Source organism: Podospora anserina, chromosome 2 (genome assembly GCF_000226545.1).
Source record: "Podospora anserina S mat+ genomic DNA chromosome 2, supercontig 2".
Lineage (NCBI taxonomy): Eukaryota > Fungi > Ascomycota > Sordariomycetes > Sordariales > Podosporaceae > Podospora > Podospora anserina.
Genome location: NW_001914858.1, coordinates 3,663,977 through 3,687,071, shown reverse-complemented (window position 1 = coordinate 3,687,071; position 23,095 = coordinate 3,663,977). Strand labels below are relative to the sequence as shown.

The following is a 23,095-nucleotide window of genomic DNA, read 5'->3' as shown; positions in this document are numbered from 1 at the left end:
ACAGGCCTTGTATCTTCGCCCCTCACGCTCGAGATCGCATATCCAACTTAATTCCCGCCCAGTTCCTGCCGGGCAGTGACAACTGACCAGTTTGCCGGATGCCATTGCCGGTGATGATGCTCGCAATCTGTTATCCTTTCTTCACCCCCTGTTTTACTATAAAGGGTTGGCTTCCATGGCCCGCCTACGACCAATAACGACATCGGCAAGGGGTTTCTGTCGATCACGAGCGCAACGGTCATTGAATGATGGCCTTTTATGGACGGGACGATGGACGTTTTCTGTTCTTTTTGACCCCCATTCCGCGCTCACGATATCTCTCTCCGAACACTAAGAGAAGCATGCCCCCCAGTTCTCGACCTAATCATTTTCAGAAGACGGTCAATATATGTGGCGATGATGTCCAAAGAGAGAAAGTGGCGCGAATCTGTACTATAGATGTTTTGAATCATGGCGGTGGCTGGGTGGGGTTTTGGGGTTTGGGTTGGTTTGTGGTTGCAAGTGGTCTTGTCATTTTGTCTTTCTCCCCATTCTTGTCAAAAGCTGTCTTTTTTCATGACGACATACCAAAACACTGGGGCGGGGGTGAAGGAAAGGGAAAGGAGCAGAACAAGAGATCGTCCGCGACAAGCAAAGTTTGCCGATGCGCAAAATATTACCAGAGGTCGGTCGATTTGGGCCCGAGTCCGTCTATTCCCATATCCAGCGCGATGTGGCTCAGTACAGGCTTGGTCCTAATGCTCATCAATGGCCAACGCCTGGTGGTACTTCAAGGCTTTCTATCTATTGTGCCTCCTTCCAGGTTGTGTATATATATAAACCCCCGGTGCTGTAAAATAACGAATTATTTCTTCTTGTCCATGTTCCCACACGCATTTCTTCATTACAGAACGAACCAATTTATACTGATGGTGATTGCAAAGGCATCGCACGACACAGAAAGGGTGGGACATTTTGCGCTGGTTACCATACAGTTGTCCGTGGTTGCTGCCGTGTACGTGTGAGATACCTAGGGAAAATAGCAGAAATTCCTAACTCCACCCACCCTTTCTGGATCAATGGCTTATGTCTCAAGCACTCCGACTGAGCATCCTCAATTGCATCCGATTCTACCGGGCTCAAAACATTTTGTTGCTGCAAGTATCAGGAAAGCACGAGAGTGAGATAATGGATTTCATTAGATAAGACGAATTGCGGCTCTTATCAATGAGAGTCTATTTACACGACCTTTTGATATCACAATTGATTTGCGTTTCCCACTTGAACAACTCGTTCTAAACAATTCCAGAAGTGTTACAAAATGACGATAAACTTATTTCAGGACCCGATATCTTCATATCGTGAGTCAGACACCGATGATGACCTTGACAATGAGATCGCCGAGCTGGAGCGCAAGCTGGCCGCAGCCAAAGCCAAGCGTTGCAAACACCCCCGATCCCGGCTTGAGGGCGACGACTCATCATCATCATCATCACCGGAACAACCGCTGTTGGCACCTAGTTTGTTTCACCCCCCTTTTTTTAACCCCTGATTGATTCTTGGGGAAAAAATTACAGGTTTACTAATTTTCTGGTGGTAGACCTCCCAAACCACTTCCACCTCCTCCTCTCAGACTCCGCCCTCCCACTGGGGAGCTTCGCCTTTTCGTCCGGGCTGGAGTCGTACCTCGCCCACGGCCACAAGTCAAACCCTTACCACCCTCACACCTCCTTCGCAGCGTTCCTCCCGCTGTCGATAAGCTCCTACGCGTCCACCACCCTGCCGTTTGTCCTCTCGGCGCATCGGGACCCGTCGCTGTCGAATCTGGTCGAGCTAGATGACGCCCAGGACGCAAGCATAATCTGCACTGTTGGCCGTCGGGCGAGTGTAGCCCAAGGGAGGGCGCTGCTGGGGATATGGGAGAGGTCGTTTTCGCAATCCCTCCCCCCCCTGGGTTCGTCAGTGATAACGGCAGCGCAAAGGGGTGATCTCAAGGCTTTTGGGCTGCTGGTCAAAAGGGGGTCGAGCAAGGAGATCCCGGACGCGAGCGCTCATCTTGCGCCGCTGTTTGGGGCGATATGTTCTGTTGTTGGACTGAGTCTGCAGCAGACGGCGTATATCTTTTTATTTGGGCATGTCAAAGCACTCGTCTCAGCAGCGGTCAGGGCAGGGATGTTTGGGCCGTATCAAGCGCAAAAGATACTTGCTGGAGAGACGGTGCAGGAGTTGATCACGGAGATGATCAAGCGGGAGTGGGGGACCAAGGTCGAAAGAGCAGGGCAGAATGTACCGGTTATGGATCTTTGGTTCGGGAGGCACGAGGTGCTTTATTCAAGGATATTTAATAGTTAGGTGAGACAGATGTGGTATCATTATGCCTTTTGTGTAGCCAAGGTATTTCTATGAGAAAAGGAACGCCATGATGATATTCTACAAAGTCGGTTGAGTTGGCTTAGTCCGAGTCGCTGTCGTATGCCACCAACGGCCCTGTAGATGTCTTGGGTGCTGGTTTTGAAGCAACTGCTACCTGGGCGCCTTGAAGCGCGGCGAGAGTGCTGCTGGAGAATATTCCGCCCTGCTGCTGCTGTTGTGGTGGTGGCTGATCATACCGTTGTTCCTGCATCATCTCCTGTTCCGCCGCCTCCAGCATCAGCCTCTGCTCATGCTCCAACTCGAACCCTTCCCTTCCCCTTGGATTAACAGCATTAGGCCCCCTGGCAAAATGAACCTCATCCGGCGCTTCGTACCCCTCCAACCCATACCCGCTTTCAATCTTTCTTCTCTTCCTCGCCTCTGGGTCCTTCCCTTCAATTTCAGCCACAAACTCAGCAGGCAGAGCTTTTCTGATCGCCTCGGCAGCCTGCTCCTCGATCCTCCTCGCCTCTCGCTTCTGGGCCATGGGATTGGGATCTGGAAGCGACCACCTCAAATTCAAGATCTCATTGCCCTCCAGTGACTGCCACGCCATAGCCTCCTTTGCGAACTCGGCATTGGCCAAGTCCCGGTAGGTGACAAACGCAATGCCCCTGTTGGAAAGCACCCTTATTCTTTCAATCGGTCCCCACTCAGCAAAGTGGCGCGCGACAATCTCCTCGATATCATCCGACACATGAATTCTCCCCACGTAAATCGTGCGGTTTTGCCGACTGAAAGACCCAACACCACCCATGTCATCGCGGTAATCCGAGAACTTGTCGCGGCCGAAACAGTCGACATTTTGGGGGAAGATGTCGTACGGGCCGGGAAGACGGTGAAGGTAGTCGCAGTCCTGACCCTTGTGGCAGACACCGCGGGCAAAGTATAGGCAGAAGAAGGCGCCTGGATGGCCATCGGCTTTGGTGTACCCCGAGTCGAGGGCGATGTTGCATCTTCCCTTGGCGTGGGTTTGGCTCATGGCCGAGTCCTCCTTGTCGCCGCCCGCCCATTTGTTATACCAGATGTTGAATGTCGTGCCGGTTTGTGCTGGGGGTTCCGACTTGACAGTGGCTGGGTCAACTTGGGCGCGCGCTGGTCGCTTCTTGCGGCGAATGATCTTTTTGACCTTCTTCTCGGCGGGCGCGGTGACTTCTGTGGTGTTTTTTGTGGTGGTGAGGGCAAGGCTGTCTTCGGAGGCCATCTCGGGCAGGTTGACGGCCGTGTCTGGCCTGTTGACGACTTCGGCCATGTTTGCGGTTGTGTTATTGGAGAGAATGATGCTGTTGTGTCGTGAATGGCGTGTGTTGAACGATCTATGTTGTACGTATGTTCAGTCGCAGTGAAAATTGGTGCGCTGGCGATGAATGCGATGGTTGAATCTTGGACTGGAGCTCTGGAAAGTTTGATGTGGTGAAATGCGCGATTCGAAAGTGATGCTGCTGGCAACGCGCCAAGCGTCACTCGGTAGGTCTGGAAAATTGACAAGCTCCCAGGCACCTTGCTGACCCCAGTTTAAAAGCAAGCTAGTCAAAGTGGGCAGGCGGTGAAGATTTGAGTGTGCCACTCTTGCCCCTTCCTGCCCCTCAGAAATTCTGCCAACCTGAGAAACGTGGGGTCTGTCCTGGCTGCTGTCTTGAATTATAGCTGAATATCGGCTTGATACATGAACTTGGTGCTTGTCGCCATCAACCTACGGTTTATACCACTCACCCTCCCGACAGGGACAGTAGAGACACTGTAAAGGTCTCGTAACCGCCAAGATGGTGAACATTACGGAAAAGATCAAGGAGTTAGTCTCTCATTTATCATCATGTTCATCCAGTTGTCTCGTGAGCACAGACTGGCTGACGGAATCGTGAAATAAAATAGGATTGAGGATGAGATGAGGAAGACTCAAAGTTTGTACATACCACCTGGTCTATCACCCAACACCTCACTAACAGGTATATCTAGAGAATAAGGCAACTGGTAAATTCATACCTCACCACTCTCATATTCGTACAGTATCTAACACTCACCCTAGAATATCACTTGGGTCTCTTGAAGGGGTAAGTGAGTGGCCCTTCCCCCTCAACACATCCCCTACATACTTACACCATCCCCAGTAAACTCGCCCGTCTCCGCGCACAACTCCTCGAACCCGGCCCGGGCGCCGGCGGTGGTGGTGGCTCCGGTTTCGACGTCAGCAAGTCCGGCGACGCCAGAATAGCCCTCGTCGGCTTCCCCTCCGTCGGTAAATCGACCTTCCTCTCCAAAGTCACCAAGACCAAATCCGAAGTGGCCTCCTATGCCTTCACAACCCTCACCGCCATCCCCGGCGTCCTCGAGTACGGCGGTGCCGAGATCCAACTCCTCGATCTACCCGGTATCATCGAAGGTGCCTCCGAAGGCAAAGGCCGCGGCCGCCAAGTCATCTCCGCCGCCAAAACCAGTGATCTCATCCTCATGGTCCTCGACGCCACCAAGAGAGCCGAACAGCGCGCCCTTCTCGAAGCAGAGCTGGAAGCTGTAGGCATCAGACTCAACCGTGAACCTCCGTACGCCTTTCCTCCCCATTTCCTCCCCCTCCCCCACTAACCCCCCGTCCCTAGTAACATCTACCTCAAACCCAAAAAAGCCGGCGGCATGAAAATCACCTTCCAATCCCCCCCCAAAGGAATCGACGAAAAAATGATCATGAACATCCTCCGCGACTACAAGATCCTCAACTGCGAAGTCCTCATCCGAGACGAGAACTGTACCGTCGACGACCTCATCGACGTCATCATGGCCAACCACCGCAAGTACATCAAGTGCCTCTACGTCTACAACAAGATCGACTCCGTCTCCCTCGACTTCCTCGACAAGCTCGCCCGGGAACCCCACACGGTTGTCATGTCTTGCGAGCTGGACCTCGGCATCCAGGATGTGATTGACCGGTGCTGGAAGGAGCTGAACCTGGTCAGGATTTACACCAAGAGGAAGGGGAACGACCCCGACTTTAGCGAGGCGTTGATTGTGAGGAGTAATAGCACCATCGAGGATGTGTGTGACAGGATTCATAGGACGCTGAAGGATACGTTCAAGTATGCGCTCGTTTGGGGCGCCAGCGCGAGGCATATACCGCAGAGGGTGGGGTTGAGTCATCCGGTTTGCGATGAGGATGTGGTATATATTGTCAGTGGGTGGAAGGCTTAGTTTCGTTTCGTGGTGGTGGTGGTGGTGGTGGTAGTTAGTCGAGAAAAATATGAGAATGATTCTAGCGCTGAAACAAGTAACAAGATAGGTACTGTTGATGTGATGTGTCTATAAATTGAGATTGAGAGTTGTAGCTGTGGATTATCTGTATCCGGAAGGGGTGATGAAAATGCCATGAGAAGAACCCGGTACCATGTGTCAAACGTCAAACCGCCACCCTCGATAACAAACACTCTGGTCAAGACCAGCCAGTAACACAATCACCAACAAAAAAGAAAAAGACAGAGATAATGTATACGGCAGCAATAATGCACCACCCATCAATTGTTTTGTCTGTGTCTAAAAAAGCAAAAGTGTAATCCATCATGTAGTAATCATCTTTCCCCAGTAAAAAAACTCCCCTTCCTTTCCCCCCGATTTCTTTTGGGTAGTCTGGCAAAGTAAAGTGTCAAAGCAAAAACTCTCTAGCAAGCCAAACCTCAAACGCCTTTGATGTTTCCCAATGCCTCCCAAACCCCCGATAGACCAATTTGCCCCCTTCACCCCTCTTGTGTAGAGGGAGTGTGTGTACTCTGACAAAAGAAAAAATAGAAGCGATGTAACCAAACAAACAGAAAATAATGGTTTCCGTTATGGTCGGAGGAGAACGGTCATGTCGAAGAGAAAAAGAAAAAGGGTGTTCATGTTTCGCCGTGTCCAATGCCTAGCTGCTGCCGGCAGGAGGAGCGGCGGGCTTGGGCTTGTTGCCGAACAGCAGGCTGCTCTGGCCCGCGGCGTCGAGCTTCTTAGAGGACGCCTGGGCGAAGAGGGATTTGGGCTTGACTCTGTTGGGGGAGTGCGGTTAGCATTTGTGGTCAGAAGATAGGACAGAGGTAGCGAGGTGTGTACTTACTTGCCGACTTGCTTGCTGCGGAAGGCACTCAGCTTGGCTGTGCAAGGGGACATAAGGTTATCCGAGGGGGAAATGTAAGTTTTCCTGGGAGGGTGCGTGTTAGCGACTTGATCAAACAGAAAGTAGAATGATCGAGGGAAGACATACTCCTCCTGTGCCGCCATCTTGTTCTGAAAGACCTGACGGTGGTACTCCATGCTCATAGTATCGGGCTTGCCGCAGGTATCAGTCGAGGTCTGGGTCGTGTTGTTGTTGTTGGTGGTAGGAAGCGACATGTTGACGTCCTTGGCAGCGAGGACGTTGGAAGGCATCGTTATATGTTGTTTGACTGGTTTGCCAGCTGATGGTTGTATGGTGTAATGGTTTGTTTTGGTCGTACAAGAACTGGTTTTTGGTTTGGTCGGTCGGTTGGGCAAGCAACGGGAACGGAAGGGCTCGGGCTGCTACTGGAATGGAGGGTAGGTGCAATCGACGAATCGAATCTGTCCGAGCGATCCGAGCTGAAAGGTAGGTTGCGTAAACAACACGAGATGGGGGAGCCAAAAAAGCAGGATTTGTGTTGTCCGAGGTAGCAAAGATGCTGGTATCTGGAGGCGACGAGGGGCAAAATTGGTGAAGGGAGCGGTTGGTCGGTTTAAATTGGCTGCCAAACTGGGGCGAGAGTCAATGCTGGGCTGTGGGTTGTTTGGACCGCAAGTGAATTGAGCAAGTGTGTGGTGCAGGAAACAGGTTCCGGCAGAAAAAAAACAACAGACTACCGTTTTGGGTAACAACGACCGGGCAACCGAGCATTGACGCACGGGCTCCACAACACCCCAAGCCCTTGCCCCTGGCGAGAGGCACAGTCACGGCGCTCGGCGACTGCGATCACCCCAAAACACCCATTGTTTACAGCGAGAAATCAACAAGTCACTGAAAAATCCCATTCTGTTGGTGGAGCAGTAGATACAAAATATTGATAATGTAATGTCATTCCCAGATGCCAAAAATATTCGCCAGAATCCAAGAGGGTTTATAGCATAAAAAATTAGCGCTTGATGTTGGAGCCAATCTCCGATCTGGTGATGTTGTACTTCTTCAACAACTCCTCAGCCTTTGCTTTTTGAGCAGCAATCTTGGCAGCAACCTCCTTGCCACGGCGGTTCTCGTTCCTGCCCATCTGCTGCAGATGCACCTCATCTGGTCCATCCGCCAGTCTGAGGGTGCGGATCTGAGCCCACATGTTGGCCAAGGGAGTGTCCTGACTGACACCGGCTCCACCGAAGGACTGGACGGCCCTGTCAATGACAGTCAGGGCAGTCTGGGGAACAAGAACCTTGGCCTGGGCGATCTCCTTCAGCGCGGCCTTGGGACCTTGCTCGTCCATCTTGATGGCAGCGTTGAGAACAACCAGGCGAGCAGCGTCAATCTCCAGACGGGACTTGGCAACCCACTCGAGGATAACGCCATGCTCACGAAGCTGCTTGCCGAAGGGAGTCTTTGTCGGGTCGTTGATACGCATAAGCATCCACTCCAAGGCACGCTCAGCAGCACCAATGGTTCTCATGGCGTGGTGGATACGGCCGGGACCGAGACGGCCCTGGATGATCTCGAAGCCACGACCCTCTCCAAGCACAAGGTTGGTAGCCGGGACGCGGACATTGTGGAAGGTAATGTGGCCGTGGCCATGGGGCGCATCGTCGTAGCCGTAGACAGAAAGCATGCGGTGGATAGTGATGCCCTTTGTGTCTGATGGCACAAGGATGACGGATTGCTGCTTGTATGGGTCCTTGTTGTTGGGGTCACTCTTGCCCATGACGATGTAGATCTTGCAGCGCGGGTCACCGGCACCACTGGACCACCATTTCTGTGTTGTGTTGTTAGTGTTACGCAGTGTAGTTGAGCAAGACGATGGCACTTACGGAGCCGTTCAAGACATAGTGATCACCGTCTCTGACCATCTTCAGCTCAATATTCCGAGCATCTGAAGAGGCGACCTGAGGCTCTGTCATGAGGAAAGCCGAACGGATGACACCGTCCATCAAGGGCTTGAGCCACTGAGCCTTTTGGGCATCATTGCCATACTTGGCCAACACCTCCATGTTGCCGGTATCAGGAGCAGCACAGTTGACCGCCTCGGAGGCAACTCTAGACTTGCCCAACCACTCGGCCATCAAGCCATACTCGAGGTTGGTGAAGCCCGGAGACTCCTTGTAGTGACCCTTGGGCAGGAACATGTTCCAGAGGCCGAGGGACCTCGCCTTCTCCTTGAGGTCCTCGAGGATCTTGGGGTGAGCCTGCCATCTCGCCTCACCAACGCCAACCTGGGCCTCAAAGACAGTATCGGCACTGAGGTGACATCATTAGACCGGCTGTGGTTTCAATATGGAAAGCGGTGAGGTGAACCATACGGAATACACTCTTCATCAACGAACTTGGCAACGATGTCCAACGTCTTCGCGGCCTTGTCGCTAACGCGATCGCGGACCTGCACCTGGATGTTAGTGATATGCTTGCTGGATGCGGAGGTGGAGCGTATGCAATGGGGGCTTCATCATACAGCAATGGGGATCTGGGCCGACATGTTTCTGGTGGCTTTAAACTTTCAACAAGACTTGATTGATTTGGTGAATTGGCAAAAGGTCGACAAACTCTAAAAGAACAGAGGCAACGGCACTGCTAATAAACGTATGCATCAAGGTCAATACGGGAGCACTTTGAGTTCAATGCATGGCGATGAATGGTTCGGCTCAGCTGATGGTTGAGCCGAGTTCCAAGCTACCCCTTCCCTGCCGAGGTTGATTTCGTGGGGAATGTGGGTCTCTGGCTGCCAAGAGTCCGGGGCCGTCCAATCGAACCCCTCAGTTGGCGCATGCCGTTTTCCGCGCATTTGTTGTTGGTAAGCATTTCCACTGCACATTTCCATGGGGAAACACCATGATATCCGGAGCATTCACCTCGGGTCATGTAGCGCGATCAGCTCATCACTAGCAAAACAGGATCTTCTCCAAAGTTCAACTTACGATACATGCGTCGACGTCTGTCTCACATGTCCAGCCCCGCTGCCTTACTCATTACTGCGCCTTGAAAACAGTGCTTCAGCGTTATCCCTCAACACCTTGATGGCCAACAGATCAACTATTACTCCATCACACTTTATTTTCTCTAGCATAACACAACGAACATATTATCGTGACGTCATGTCTCTGCGCCAGCATATCAATCAAACAGTCCCCCTAAACTTGGCCTAAAACAGACTTGTGTGTTCTCACAGTCGCGACATGGATCTGATGAGGTGACCAATGTCCTCTTGGACCACAATTGTGGCCCAGGATGCTGCGAAGGATGAAAGAATACGGTCGCTCGCAGTGTGCTTATTTATAGGGGAAGAAGTATATTTGTACCAATAGGCATCACATTCGGTGCTGCCGTCCCGGTGTCTGGGCCTCTGACTCTCCGGACCGATTTGCTGAGCCATCATGAGACGCTTACGCCGCGAAAGCCCCTCTGGTAACTACGACCATCTGCCACCACCTCACGACACGTTTTCCCACTGGGACTCTGGAAGCAGTCTGAGAATTACGTAGACCTGCAAATCCAGCCAACACCACACTCGTCATTTGCCGCCAGTCACCCTCACGATACTATGGCAGCAACAGCAGGCATCGAGATAAAGCTTTCTTCTAGACCCTTGTAGATCTTCTAGAGCGTCATTGGAGACGTCAATCTGCCCGTTTAGGGTAAGCACCATAACGAAGCCCCCGATCGGACCTGCGAACGGGGGGCAAGGCGGGGCAAGGGTCTCTGTCAAACTGCAGATCCCAAAACGCGGTTCGACTGACAGGTGCAGACGCAGCTATCGATGCAACATCATGGACAGCCCAGCCCTATTGAGCGCCATCAGCTAACCTTCCTTCCCCCACAGAAACGGGGTTCTGGGTCAGGAGTGCGCATCTGGGTGTTCACTGGGACATTGCGATCCAATCGCAGGCCAGCAGGTAGGGTAAGGTAGCCACAGCGCTTGTATATTCGTATCTGTGCAAGAAATTCAAGATGCTGTCTCGTGGTTTTGATCAGTCGCGCGTGTGTGTGGACATTTAGCCAGCAGAGCTACTATCCAACGAACGCCTTAAATGACTCGATGATCAGTGGCCGAAGAAGAGCAGCATCTGAACTCTGAACTCTGAAACTCTGCTCTGGCAACTTGTTGCTCCATGATAAGCAAAAGCTAAAGGGAGCAATTTGGGCATCCACTTCCCCTGTGGTCCACAGGTCTTATCATCCTTGTCCACATCCCCATCCGCCACGCGTTGCGCTGCCCACGTCTTTGGGCCCCTCTTTGGCCCTTCAATTTGTTGGCCTTGTCCGTTGGCGAACAAGCTACCGCCTTCTCAACTTCCCGTCCCCCGTATTTTGGCGCTCAGCCTTTCTATCTCCAGCGCTCTTGATATCAACGTTGCCTCCAGCGGTTGGCCTCGTCATTTTAGGCAATTCGGTTCGGAGCACCGGTGGCAGGCACCCATCGTCATCAGCCCGGCGGGCGCCCCTTCGCTTGTTGAGCGCTCGAGGGTTCATCGCAAAGCCCCAACTTGATACTTGCTCAGTGCGCCTGAAACCTAACCCCTCATCCCAACTACCTTAACGATATCCAAACACGAACCTTGGGATCTTCCGGTCGACGGTCAACACTTCTTCGAGGCGGATACCTTCATTCTTGACTAATCTTGCCTTGTTTTTCCTTTCTTTGACTGCTCCCCGTCGCACTGCGCCTTCGATGCCCATTTTCGCATAGGTTGCCTTGCTGTGCGGTCCCCCACGTCCCGGTACCTGCCCCGTACATGGTACAACCTCTGTGGCGGATACAACACACAGTCACCTCGCTCTCCCAACAGCCGCATATATCGATGCGCTGCGCAAAAGCACCAAGATGAAGGCAGCACAGATGATCATGCCTAAAAAATTCAGGAGCGTGCGAGACAAGAGTGGGAGCCACCGACGAAACAAGTCGTCTGAACCCGGCGCAAAGGTCTGTGTGGGAGAAGCTGTCTCGGCTCCGAGAAAGCTTGTTCAATTGCTGACGATTTGTCTAGGCTCGCCCATTGGGGATTGATTCCTGGCTGTCTATCTTTAGGCCAGAGTCCGCAAAACAAGCCCAAAAGGAAAAGGAGGTAGAGGAAAAAGAAGCTGGAAAGGTGCGTTTGTTGGAGTCGTCTAGCCTCTATAGCTTGTGAAGTTGAATAGGTGCTGACAGTCATATTACAGGTCGAGGAGATCAAAAAGAAACTCGAAGAGCTCAACTACCACGAGATCACAACCGACATTATCCGTTATGCCCTCGACTCCAAGTTCGCCGACGGCGACGTCGACAAGGCTCTGGAGCTGTTACAGCTACAACAGCAGGCGTTCGCTGGGATAATACAGCCATACAACGCCAATGTCCAAATGCTGGGCGCCGTGAACCGGGGAAATGTTACTTGTTATCTCGACGCCCTGCTATTTGCCATGTTCGCCAAGCTCCAGGCCTTCGAGTGCATGCTCAAGAATGACTCTACGGACGAGGCTCAAAGGAAACTGGCTGCCTTGTTACGGTTATGGGTCAACATGTTGAGAAGCGGAAAGTTGATTCCTACGGATATGGTAGGAGCCTAGCAGTCTTATTGACGGGGTTAAACTGACTTGATGTCCAGACACAACACATCCAGGAATCGCTTGCTGCATGTGGGTGGAAGGAAGCCCAGTTGTTGGAACAGCAAGACACCTCAGAGGCTTTTGCGTTTATTACAGAGACACTACAGCTACCTCTACTTACGCTGCAGGTCGATTTGTTTCACCAAGGAAAGGGCGATGTGGATGATCACAAAGTGGTACACGAGCGGTTACTCAACCTTGCCGTCCCTCCCGATCCGTCGGGCAAGGGCATCAAACTCGAGGACTGCCTGGAGGAGTACTTCAACAACAAGGTCGATGTGCTTCGAGACAGCCTCGAGGAGAAGAAGGGCGGATTCTCGACACCCAAAAACACATTATTGGGCACCACAGATGAGGACGCGGCAACGCCGACCGACAATGGCGAGAGCTCGAAACTCCAGCGCAGATGGACGTTACAAGAGACCATCACACATTCCCCGGTATCCATGACGAACCCCACCCTGGAGGCTGCCGCCGAGTCGCCGGCTGTGTCGCGTAATAGATCTACGAGCATCATACAGCGAATTGTGGTCAAGAACGAGGAGGACCCGGCATCCAACGGTGAAGCAGAGAGCACCTCCCCGAAGCACAAGCGAAAGATTTCAACAATTGTAAAGGCTGTCACGATACCAGCGTGGCAGTTTTTCCGGCTAATCCGTGGGTGTCCCACATGCATACATGTCAGCGGAAATTCATGGCTAACATTCTGTAGCATGGCATGCCACAACAAACAGCGAACCTAGTAATGACGCTGAAGTAGCTCGCCATTTTACCCAACGACCGGTGGTGGGGATCTGCTTGAAGAGATACACAATGACAGAACAGGGTGTTCCTAAGCGACAAAATACTCTGATCGATATCCCGGACAGTTTGCGATTGCCTCAGTTCATGGCGGAGGACATCAACACCAAGGACAAGGATTCCAGTGGGCTTCGGGAAGAATTCAAGCTGGTACTGCAATCAGTGGTCTGTCACCGCGGAGATTCCCTGCATAGTGGTCACTATATCTCGTTTGCTCGGGTGGCTCCGAAGCTGCTGACCGAGAACCGAAGATACGAGGACGACCCGCCTCCCGACTACGAAGAGCAGCAGTGGGCAAAGTTTGACGACCTCGCGGTGGAGAATCGAGTGACGTACGTCGATGATATCAAGCAGTCGCTACGAGAAGAAATGCCATATCTTCTCTTCTACCAGGTCGTTCCCATGGTTGACGTCACGACGGCTTCTACAGATGGTTCTGTTACCGAACCTCCGGCTTACAAGGACTTGAACGGAAAGGTCCCGGCTACTCTGATTGTCGAAACACCCAAGGAATCCGTGAATGGCACGATTTCGAGGGCGACTAGTGGCTTCTTTGACTCTGCCACCACCCTCACCCAAAACAGCGAGAAGCCCTCGATCCGGCTGAGCTCGGAAATGAACATGGACCAGCGCCTCAGCTTCGACGACGACCCGTATTCAATCAACTCCAAGGCTGAGCACTCCAGACGTGGTAGCTTGTCTGTTTCTGATGCAGCCGCCGCGGCCCCAGTTACACCAGAGGCAACCTCACCTGCGGTCACGACACCTACCGCCACTCAGGAAGAAGGCAAGGAAGAATCCACAGCTGCTAGACTATCCCGTGCGGCAGCCAAGTTCACAAAGACGGGAAGTAAATCTCGCCCTACTAGTCAGATAGGCGAGGGAAGGCTTAGCTCCACCATCTCGAGACTTGGATTTATTCGGCCGAACAAGGATGGGTCGACGTCTAGCAACGGGAGTACTACTGTGGTGGTAGTCCCATCTGTTGATGGGGTTGCCACGGTGGATGAGCAGGCTGTGGTGACAGAGGAGGAAGGCTCGGGGTCTGAAACCGCCACGGAGAGCAGAAAGGATAAGGAGAAGGAGCACCATCATCATCACTTGGGGCATCACGGAGGGAACAAGAAGGATAAGGGAAAAAAGAAGGATAAGGATGGGGATGGGGAGAAGAAAGAGAAAAAGGAGAAGGGGAAGGGGAAAGACTCGAAGGATGGATTACCTGAACGGGAGTGCAGCATTATGTGAGGCGTTGATACTGGATTTTACGATCGGTTCTGGGATTTGGGTATTGGTATGGGATTGTTTTGTGCGCTCCGAGCGGACTGGGGGAAAGCCGAAAAGGGAGGGTCAAGTGATCTCGTTTTTGGGCTGCTTGGTCCTTACATGGTCGGGGGGTTACAAAGCATTGCATTTTGTGTTAACGTGATACCAAAAGATGTAGGGTATTTGGGGGAACTTGGCAACATGATGGGATGAAGAGAGGGGGATTGTATACCATAGGGTTTGCGGAGAAGGACCGGAGCAGCTTGTGGCTCTTGTGTATGGCCAGCCAGAGAGGGCAGACAGGGAGAAGAGGGGTCATATTTGAGAAGAGATATACATATAATTATTGTCACTGTAATCAATGGTATATTTTGATAAGGCAATCACGGAGATGAGTGTAAATGATAATGTTTGCAGGTATTGAGTATAGCAGAGAAATCCCTATCAAGAATGGTAAAACAACGTAACCAGCAGTTGCTCTCTCCTCCAAACCTGACATGCCTTTATACAAATAAATATACCAACAGCCTTTACAAACAAAACACCGCCGCCATGATATATCAAATCAATCAATCCCATCCAGAGTCCCGAATTATGTCCCCATGATGCCTGCTCCCACCCCTTTATGTTGTTGCCATGCTCATAAAGAATAAACAATGTCTACCACCCTCCCCATCCATCATATATCCATTACCCTCAACGACACCCTTAATAAGGCCTCAAATTCTCCTTATTCCTCGTCCCTGTCCTCCCATCCCCGCCATTGATCCTCTCCATCTGCAACCTCGCCGCCTTCTTCCTCTGCAACCGCGCAATAGCCGCCGCCTTTCGATCCGCCGGCATTGCAAGCTGTGACGCGTTCATGGTGCTCCAGACAGCGCTACTGTTTGGATCCTGCCGCTTGTCAACACCCCCACCGCCACCACCACCACCACCCAGCCGGGCAAATTTCCCCGTCACGAGGTCGATCCCCCCTGCTGCTTCTGGGTCTTGCGTCAAGTCCTCGGTGACATCCAACGTAGGGAGCGACCGCACCGCAGCAGCGGGGGTAGGAGGAGGGAATTTCTTCCGGGGCTGCACGAGGGAGGTGCGGCTGCCGTTGGTGAGGCGCTTTTCGGACTCGTTGGTGTCGGTGCTGCTTTTCGATCTGAGGTTTTCTCTCGAGATGGATATCCGTGATGTTCGTGGGCGGGATGAGCCTCTGCTTGGTGATCGGGAGATGACATCTTCCTTTGAGGAGGGGACAGACCTCGGATTGGGGGAGGGGCTGTCGGGGAGGTTGGCGCGGTCGATGAGGATGTTACCCGCGGGAGTTGGGAAGGAGAGTTGAGACTTTTTCCCGACGCCGAATTCGCTCTCGATTCTATCGCGGAGGGCGCGGGAGGTGGCGAGGGTTTGGAGGTCGTCGGTTGTCGAGGTGTATTTATACCCGTCTACACTGGGGCGGTTCTTATCTCGCGTGGTAGTTGTGGTGGTGGCTGTTTGGAGGCTGGTTCTTTTCAGTTCTTTAAGCTCTCGCAAAAGACGAGTGTGGTCTTCTTCTGCTGTTTCGAGGGATTGTAATGATGTTGCTGGGCGGTCAGCGGTGGGTTTTGACCTTTCGTCTAGACTCAGACCTCGAGTTGCGCAGGTGGTTCGTTTGCTCTCGGTGGGGTCCTTCTTGAGGGAGGCGATCTGGTCTTGGAGTTCGGAAATCTTCTTGTTCTTGGTCTCCAACACCTCCCGGGCCTCCCTGAACCGGTTCTTGGCGTCCTCCTTCAACTTATCGAACGAGGCCTTTGATTCGCTAAGGTTCTTCTCCAGGTCCTGAATCTTGGTGCTGCTCTTAGACAACTCCCCAGACAGCTTCTTGTTCTCATCAGCAAGCTTGGTGGACCTTTGCTCGGCGAACTTCAAGTCGGAACGCAGTTTATCCCGCTCTTCCCGCAGACTATCCATCTCCCTTAGCTGTGACCTCGCTTTTCTCAGTTCCCGCTGGGCTTCCATAAGGGTCCGGTGGGTCCGTGGAGAGGCAACGCGGCGTTGTCGTGCTCCCTTTGGCTCGTCCTCGCTCATCTCATCATGAAGCAAATCTTCCAGCTCTTCAACCTGAAGCTTGTACTCCCGTGCGAGTGCCGTCTGCTTGTTCAGCTCATCTACCAACTGCATATCGGCTTGCCCTCCGTTCCGTTGAGTCTTGGCAGCCACCTGCCTACCCATCTCAGCCAGCTTCTCCTCCATTTGCTGGACCTTCTCCTGTTCCTCCCTCAGGTTTTGCTTCAGCTCGTCGGCCTCCGTGTCCTTCATCTTCGCATAAGACTTTGCGAGCTGCTTGTACTTAACCAATTTCTCCATCTCGGCCTTTGCATCGGCGTGGTAGGTTTCAAAGTAGGACTTCCAGTACTGACCAGACCTGGAGTGAGGCTCGTTCAGATCGGTCGTAATGTCGGCCTCGTAGTCCGACTCATCATAATCATCGTCCACCTCTTCCCAAGCCCCCTCCTGTTCGTTGTCGTGGGAGGCAAAGTCCCTGACCTCGGTGGTGGTCTCCTCGGCCTTGTTACGCCGTGCGTTTTCCAAAGTCTGCTGCAGTTTCGTCTTCGCTTTCGGAATTGGGGTATCCGCAGGCCTGCCAGCCCATGAACTCGGATCGTCAAGTTCGCCGTTGCTCGATCTCGCCGGTCCTCCTGAGCCTTGCTTGACGTCATGGCCAAAAGACACTCGTTTTCGACGGGCGGCGCCAGTGCCTGGGGTTAGAAGAATGCCGGGTGGTTTCGCAGGCGACTTTTCGGGGACAGAAACGACATCGGGTTTTACGGGTGCGGACTTGTTGTTTGCTGCCGTCAGTCTCGAGGCTCGGCGGTCGGCGCGGGCTGCGGGGGTCCCGAAGATGGCTGTCTTCAACGCGCGCACAGCAAATACCGGCGCTGGCGTGTCGGGCATGTCCAGCTGGATTGTATCATCTGCATTTGTCTGAGTTCGGTGTCCTAAAAACTTTCTTGAGGTTCTGCGGGAATGGGATCTCGTACCCCCGCCGGTCGCGTCGCGCGCGGTGTCAGCGTCTTTATTGTTGTTGCGCTTGAGCGCCCAGCTGATCATGGTGACTCGGGCGCTGTGATCGCGCAACTAACTGAATCTGTGGTCAGTTCCACAGTTGGCGTTTTCCAAGTCAGTCAATCAACCGATCAGTCGTCTCTCGAGGTCGTGGTGGGCTGCCACCCAAAGTGTGCTGTCGGCAGTCAAACTGTTGTGTTTACTTGACTGCCGGAACCAGAAGAGAATCGTGGTTGCCAGCGGCCGGCCAGTCGCAGCACTAGCAAGGGTCCTACCGCGTCCCGCAGCGCGTCCAGGGCGTTGGAAGTGGGGTTGGCGGGGCTGCTCGAAGCTTCGTGCCAAGGCTTCAGCTCCACTGTGAAGCTGAATGGTGGGTCACTATGATTGTCTCCAATGCCATCCCAGCTTCAGTGACCCTTGGGGCATCTGGACAGTGCAAATACCCCGCCAGGCACTACACACAGTCACATCTCAGCCCTCATCTCTACCTATTTCACATTACTGCTTCGTCTGAATTGCTCCGAGGATGGACGCAACTCATTAAAGTCTTCACAGCCGTACCTGGCTGTGCAGTCTTATATTCTCGGACCTTTACCGAGAATCCAGTTTCATATCCAACATCTCCCAGCGCCCAACCCTCCCCCACTGGTTGATATTAGTCACGCTCTCATCCTCATCTCACACCAACTCGTCACCACCACATTTAGCATTCCGCTATGGCGGGAAAAGGCGGTCAAAAGAAGGCCCCTCCTCAAACCAAGAAGAATGGAACTGAGAGTTTCCCTGGGCTTAAAGGCCCTGGCCCAGCTCGGCCAGCGGTTAAGACACAGTATCAAGAGAAACAAGCCGATGAGGTGATCGCCCTGGCAGCTATTTACGGCGAGGATTTTATTCGACACTCGGCACCTCACGGTGCGTGGAAGGTACGAAAGCTTTGCATGTGGTTGGATGCCATGTTACTAACATCTTGTAGAAAACCGAACCTGCATTTGATATTAGAATCAAAGCAGTATCGGATGACAACTTTTCAGTACTGCTCTCTGTGGTTCTTGTCGCCACATATCCCAAATCCCCACCGCTCTTGACCCTCAAAAATGATGGTCATCTCCGTGAATCAACAAGGTTCAAAATCCAAAAGTTTGTGGAGACGCAGCCAAAAATATGGGCCAAGGATGACGAGGTCATGGTCGACCGTCTTGTGGAAGGTATCCGCGATATACTGGACGAGGCCGCCTTGAAGAAGGCCCAAGGTCTGGAGCTGCCTTCTCTGGAAGAGGAAAGGGCGGCCCATGAAGCGGAATTGGCAAAACAGGCACAGGACCACAAGGAGCAACAGGAGCAAAAGAAACTCGAGGAAACCATGGAAGAAGAGCGAGTCCTCGGTGACATGGTCCAAGAGGAGCTCAAACGCCAACGCAACAAGTTGAAGGAGTCGAGAAAGAAAAACCGAAGTCACAACATGTCGCCCAATCGAGCTCAAGCGGACCCCTCCGAGACCAACGTCGCCCTTGTGTTTGATCAGGCTTGCAGTTTGATGGACCACACTGGCGATACCCACTATTTCCAGACCGTCATTGGCAAAACAGTTTGGCGCGAGGGACCGGTGACCACAGTGCACAAAGTCAAGCCGGTACTAGCCGCGAAACATGTTCGTCCAAGTCTTGCATTGAAGCAAGTCGATATCAAGTCGCACGGCAAAGACTCGACTCAGTTCAAGAAGCAACTTCAAGCCTTGGAATCTCTGCTGGAGTCACTGAAGAAGCTAAACCACCAGAATCTTTTGGAGCTTATCAACTTCAAGATCGACCGCACAGTCAGTGACATTGACTCGTCCGGTCCCACGGTCTGGACCATCAGTATACTCACGCCCTTCTCGGACAAGGGACCTCTCGATGAACTCCTCAGCTTGGCGGGGCAGATCGAGATCAGCAAAGCCAGAATCTGGACCACGGATCTTCTCGATGCACTGGCATATCTCCACAGCAATGGGATTGTTCACCAGGACATACACCCTGGCAATATTCTGCTTTGCAGAACGCCGGCGGGTGATATCGTTCCCAAGCTCTCCGACGGCGGCTTCCAGAAAGAACTCCACAGCATATCCACGAGCATGGTCAAAGTAGTCACTAGCAGAGCAGCAAAGTCTGTCTACTGGTATCCCGCAGAGATTGCTGGAATCTCCAAACCCCAGTACACGCAGAAAACAGACATTTGGGATTTTGGAATAGTCTTCTTGCAGATGGTATTTGGCCTCAACGTTCCTGAAAAATACCACTCCCCGTCGGCTCTGATGGATTCCCTGTCGCTTTCGAGCCCTTTAGAAGAGCTGGTATCCAGGTTCTTTAAAGCAGACCCTAAGAAGCGGCCTCGTGCTTTTGAGCTTTGCTCTAGCGAGTTTCTCGCCACAAATGCCCCCATCCTGGTGGAAAACGACTCTGCGGTCGTTTCCGGTTCACTCTTATCAGCACCCAAATCGCTGCCACGGAGACTCCGGCATGACTCGATGAATCGGACTGCTGTCACCTCCCGATATCAAGAAGACTATATCGAAGAGGCTCGCCTTGGAAAGGGCGGTTTTGGCGAGGTTGTTCGCGCTCGCAAGATGATTGATGGGCGATTGTATGCCATCAAGAAGATTACGCAGAGGTCGCACGAGACCTTGTCTGAGATGCTGAAGGAAGTGAGGCTCCTCTCACAGATGAACCATCCTGCAGTGGTTCGATATTACAACACTTGGCTCGAGGAAACCATGGACTACTCTGATGGCTCTGGACAATCTGAAAGCGACGATGTCTCCAGTGAAGACAGTTCCAACAATACCCCAATCTCCAGAAGCATCAATATCGAGTTCGCTGAAAGCAAGAGCAGAGGTCTCGATTTCATGTCTTCAAGCGGACACCCGGACATGGTTTTCGAGGATGACTCTGGCGAGGAGGATTCCGACGACGACGATGATGAAGAAGATGATGAAGAAGACAGCGATGAGGATGATGAATCGGAGTCAGGTGAGGATACATCCACCATAGGCGAACGGGCACCGAGGCATCTCCCTGTTCCGGCTCGAGGAGATAGAAGGGGAAGTGGCCGCCCCTTTCGTACAGTCATGTATATTTCCATGGAATATTGTGAAAAGCGGGTAGGTCCTCATTTCTCTTCAATTTCCTCTACCTCATCTCGTTCATGATTAAGTTTCTAACTAATGTGCTCAGACCTTGCGGGATTTGATCACTCGAAATTTGTATAGTTCAAATCAAGAAGTTTGGCGTCTGTTCCGCCAAATCCTGGAAGGGCTGGCTCACATACACAGCCTAACAATTGTTCATCGTGACCTCAAACCCGAGAATGTCTTCATCAGTGCTGGCCCAGACGGGGTTGAGAATGTGAAGATTGGAGACTTTGGGTTGGCGACAAGTGGACAGTTAGCGGTCGATAAGAACATGGCCAACATCGATGCCGGCGATCTTACAAGAAGTATCGGCACGGCTGTTTATGTTGCCCCGGAGGTCAGAACAGGAGGCAGTGGCTCATACACTGCCAAGGTTGATGTAAGCTTCATTTCCTCAAAACTACACAACAGACCAGCTAACCGTCCCAGATGTACTCCCTGGGCGTCATATTCTTCGAGATGTCATACCCTCCCATGCTTGGGATGCAACGTGCGATGACGCTTGAGCAAGTGCGACATAACCCGCCAGTTCTTCCGTCAGACTTTAAGGCGGCTGATAAGAATCATACCGACATCTTGCTTTCGTTGCTCACACACAATCCCAAAGATCGTCCGTCCAGCTCAGAACTGTTGAAGAGTGGGAGGATGCCTGTTCAGATGGAGAGCGAGGCCGTACGGCGTGCTCTCGCAGGGATAGCTGATCCAAGCTCTCCTTATTACGGGAAAGTTCTCAAAGAGTTGTTCAGTCGACAGGTTGAGCCGGCAAAGGATTATGCTTGGGATATGGGATCAACCGCGCCGAGCGGAGCAGACTTGATGCGCCGTTATATTGTGAAGGATACACTGGTCTCGATCTTCCGGCGGCACGGCGCTGTTGAAACTCCTACAGCGTGTCTGTATCCCCGGTCGAACTACTACGACCAAAATATTGTTCGTCTTCTGGATCAAAATGGTACGGTTCTACAAATGCCATTCGATTTGGTCATGGGAAATGCTCGCTCTCTTGCCCGAGTGACCCAGGGGCCTGTGATTCAGCGGTCGTACGCCTTTGGGAATATCTTTCGAGATCGCCGCGATGGTGGACAACCGGATGTCTATGGAGAAGTAGACTTTGACATTGTCACCACAGACGCACTAGATCTCGCTCTTAAAGAGGCCGAAGCGATCAAGGTCTTGGACGAAATTGTCTCGGCCTTCCCCACAACCTCTTCCACGCCGATATGTTTCCAGCTTGGCCACTCGGACCTTCTACACCTGATCTTTGAGTTCTGCGGTGTGGATATCAATGCCAGACCGGCGGCTGCTGACGTTCTTAGCAAGCTCAATATTAGGAATTTCACCTGGCTCAAGGTCAGGAGTGAGCTAAGATCGCCAGAGATTGGGATCTCGGCGACCAGTGTGGACGAGCTTCAGCGATTCGATTTTCGAGACACACCAAGCAAGGCCATATCCAAGATACGAGGTCTGTTTGAGGGTTCCGAATTTTCGCAAAAGGTGTCGCCAATTTTGGCTCACTTGAAGGATGTTTATGAATATACCAAGAAGTTCGGTGTGTCCAACAAGGTCTACATTGCGCCCCTGAGCAGCATCAACGAAGTCTTCTTTCGAGGAGGCATCCTCTTTTCATGTCTCTATGATAAGAAAGTCAAAGATGTTTTTGCAGCAGGAGGTCGTTATGACAACCTGATCAAAGAACATCGCCCAAAGATAGCCGGCAGGTTTGAGGAGCGACACGCTGTGGGCTTCAGCCTCAACTGGGAGAAGCAGTTGGCTAAACAGGTGCCCAAAGCTACGGGTAAGGCTTTCCTCAAGAAGGCTGCTGAAGAGGAATCACAGGGTATCTTCAGCATGAAACGGGTATGTTGTCATTTTCTTCCAAACAGATACTTTGGTGCTGATTTTGAGTAGTGTGACGTTTTGATTGCCAGTTTCGATCCCTCTGTTCTTCGATCTTCTGGGATTGAGCTTTTGCAGATGCTTTGGGCTCACAACATCAGTGCCGAGTTGGCCCGCGACACACGCTCACCAGAAGACCTCCTTTCTAGCTACCGAGAGGAATCTTATAGCTGGATCGTTATTATCAAGCAGGATAACATGGTCAAGGTCAAGTCTATGGGCCGAAAGGACGCTTCAGATGCCGATATCTCAGCCACGGATCTCCTCAACTGGCTCAAGTCAGAGATTCGCGAGAGAGATTCTCGCGTCCTTGCCAAAACCCGGAGCATGCCAACCGCCGCGCATGTAGATTCGGCCAATGCTATCGAGGGTGATCGCGAACAGGAAGTTCACATTCTAGTCGCGCAGACCAAGAGCAAAAAGTTCAACCGTCACGCCGTCGTTGAACAGGCGCAGACCAGTGCCTCTAGACTAGTCAAGGGTTTCCTGGAGGGCCCAATAGCGGCCATTGAGACGTCAGACACGGTCATGGACATGATTAAATCAACCAACATTGCCGACGCCGAAAGCTGGCGGAAGGTGGAGCAGAATGTCGGCACGGCAGAGAAGAAGTATGTGCGAGAGATCCACGAGATGCTGAAGGGGTGGCGGTGGGAGTGGGAGACGAAGAAGGGGCCGGGGCATGCGTTTGTTTACAACTTTAGGACTGGGAAGTGCATCTACTACGACCTGGGGGCCTAGGTTGCTCCCCCGCGGCCAAGGCGGTTTTCACATTCTATCTTATGATATATATCGGTCCAGCTGTT

At 52.4% G+C, this 23,095-nt stretch overlaps 8 protein-coding genes across 8 annotated transcripts; 4 read left to right on the top strand and 4 right to left on the bottom strand.

Annotated features, from left to right (window-relative positions):
* Positions 1 to 1,524: 1,524 nt before the first annotated feature.
* On the top strand, positions 1,525 to 2,331 carry PODANS_2_10570 (uncharacterized protein; the record flags this gene model as incomplete). Its single annotated transcript, XM_001911833.1, has 1 exon — positions 1,525 to 2,331. A coding segment is annotated over one exon (807 nt), but the record flags the coding sequence as incomplete, so codon positions are not given.
* Positions 2,332 to 2,431: 100 nt separating this feature from the next.
* Positions 2,432 to 3,643, bottom strand: PODANS_2_10560 (uncharacterized protein; the record flags this gene model as incomplete). Its single annotated transcript, XM_001911832.1, has 1 exon — positions 2,432 to 3,643. One exon carries the CDS (start codon positions 3,641 to 3,643, stop codon positions 2,432 to 2,434), a length of 1,212 nt encoding a protein of 403 aa, XP_001911867.1.
* A 511-nt stretch (positions 3,644 to 4,154) lies between these two features.
* Positions 4,155 to 5,571, top strand: PODANS_2_10550 (uncharacterized protein; the record flags this gene model as incomplete). Its single annotated transcript, XM_001911831.1, has 6 exons — positions 4,155 to 4,183; positions 4,264 to 4,292; positions 4,348 to 4,362; positions 4,418 to 4,442; positions 4,500 to 4,931; positions 4,986 to 5,571. 6 exons carry the CDS (start codon positions 4,155 to 4,157, stop codon positions 5,569 to 5,571), a joined length of 1,116 nt encoding a protein of 371 aa, XP_001911866.1.
* Positions 5,572 to 6,274: 703 nt separating this feature from the next.
* PODANS_2_10540 (uncharacterized protein) lies at positions 6,275 to 6,774 on the bottom strand (the record flags this gene model as incomplete). The annotated part of the gene is made up of 3 exons (XM_001911830.1): positions 6,275 to 6,395; positions 6,464 to 6,547; positions 6,611 to 6,774. The coding sequence occupies 3 exons, from the start codon at positions 6,772 to 6,774 to the stop codon at positions 6,275 to 6,277; spliced, it is 369 nt and encodes a 122-aa protein (XP_001911865.1).
* A 716-nt stretch (positions 6,775 to 7,490) lies between these two features.
* PODANS_2_10530 (uncharacterized protein) lies at positions 7,491 to 9,026 on the bottom strand (the record flags this gene model as incomplete). The annotated part of the gene is made up of 4 exons (XM_001911829.1): positions 7,491 to 8,309; positions 8,365 to 8,791; positions 8,854 to 8,930; positions 9,003 to 9,026. 4 exons carry the CDS (start codon positions 9,024 to 9,026, stop codon positions 7,491 to 7,493), a joined length of 1,347 nt encoding a protein of 448 aa, XP_001911864.1.
* Positions 9,027 to 11,369: 2,343 nt separating this feature from the next.
* Positions 11,370 to 14,176, top strand: PODANS_2_10520 (uncharacterized protein; the record flags this gene model as incomplete). Its single annotated transcript, XM_001911828.1, has 5 exons — positions 11,370 to 11,474; positions 11,533 to 11,610; positions 11,705 to 12,079; positions 12,145 to 12,791; positions 12,865 to 14,176. The coding sequence occupies 5 exons, from the start codon at positions 11,370 to 11,372 to the stop codon at positions 14,174 to 14,176; spliced, it is 2,517 nt and encodes an 838-aa protein (XP_001911863.1).
* Positions 14,177 to 14,902: 726 nt separating this feature from the next.
* PODANS_2_10510 (uncharacterized protein) lies at positions 14,903 to 17,272 on the bottom strand (the record flags this gene model as incomplete). The annotated part of the gene is made up of 1 exon (XM_001911827.1): positions 14,903 to 17,272. One exon carries the CDS (start codon positions 17,270 to 17,272, stop codon positions 14,903 to 14,905), a length of 2,370 nt encoding a protein of 789 aa, XP_001911862.1.
* A 671-nt stretch (positions 17,273 to 17,943) lies between these two features.
* On the top strand, positions 17,944 to 23,030 carry PODANS_2_10500 (uncharacterized protein; the record flags this gene model as incomplete). Its single annotated transcript, XM_001911826.1, has 5 exons — positions 17,944 to 18,150; positions 18,201 to 20,363; positions 20,437 to 20,772; positions 20,823 to 22,250; positions 22,302 to 23,030. 5 exons carry the CDS (start codon positions 17,944 to 17,946, stop codon positions 23,028 to 23,030), a joined length of 4,863 nt encoding a protein of 1,620 aa, XP_001911861.1.
* Positions 23,031 to 23,095: the final 65 nt, after the last annotated feature.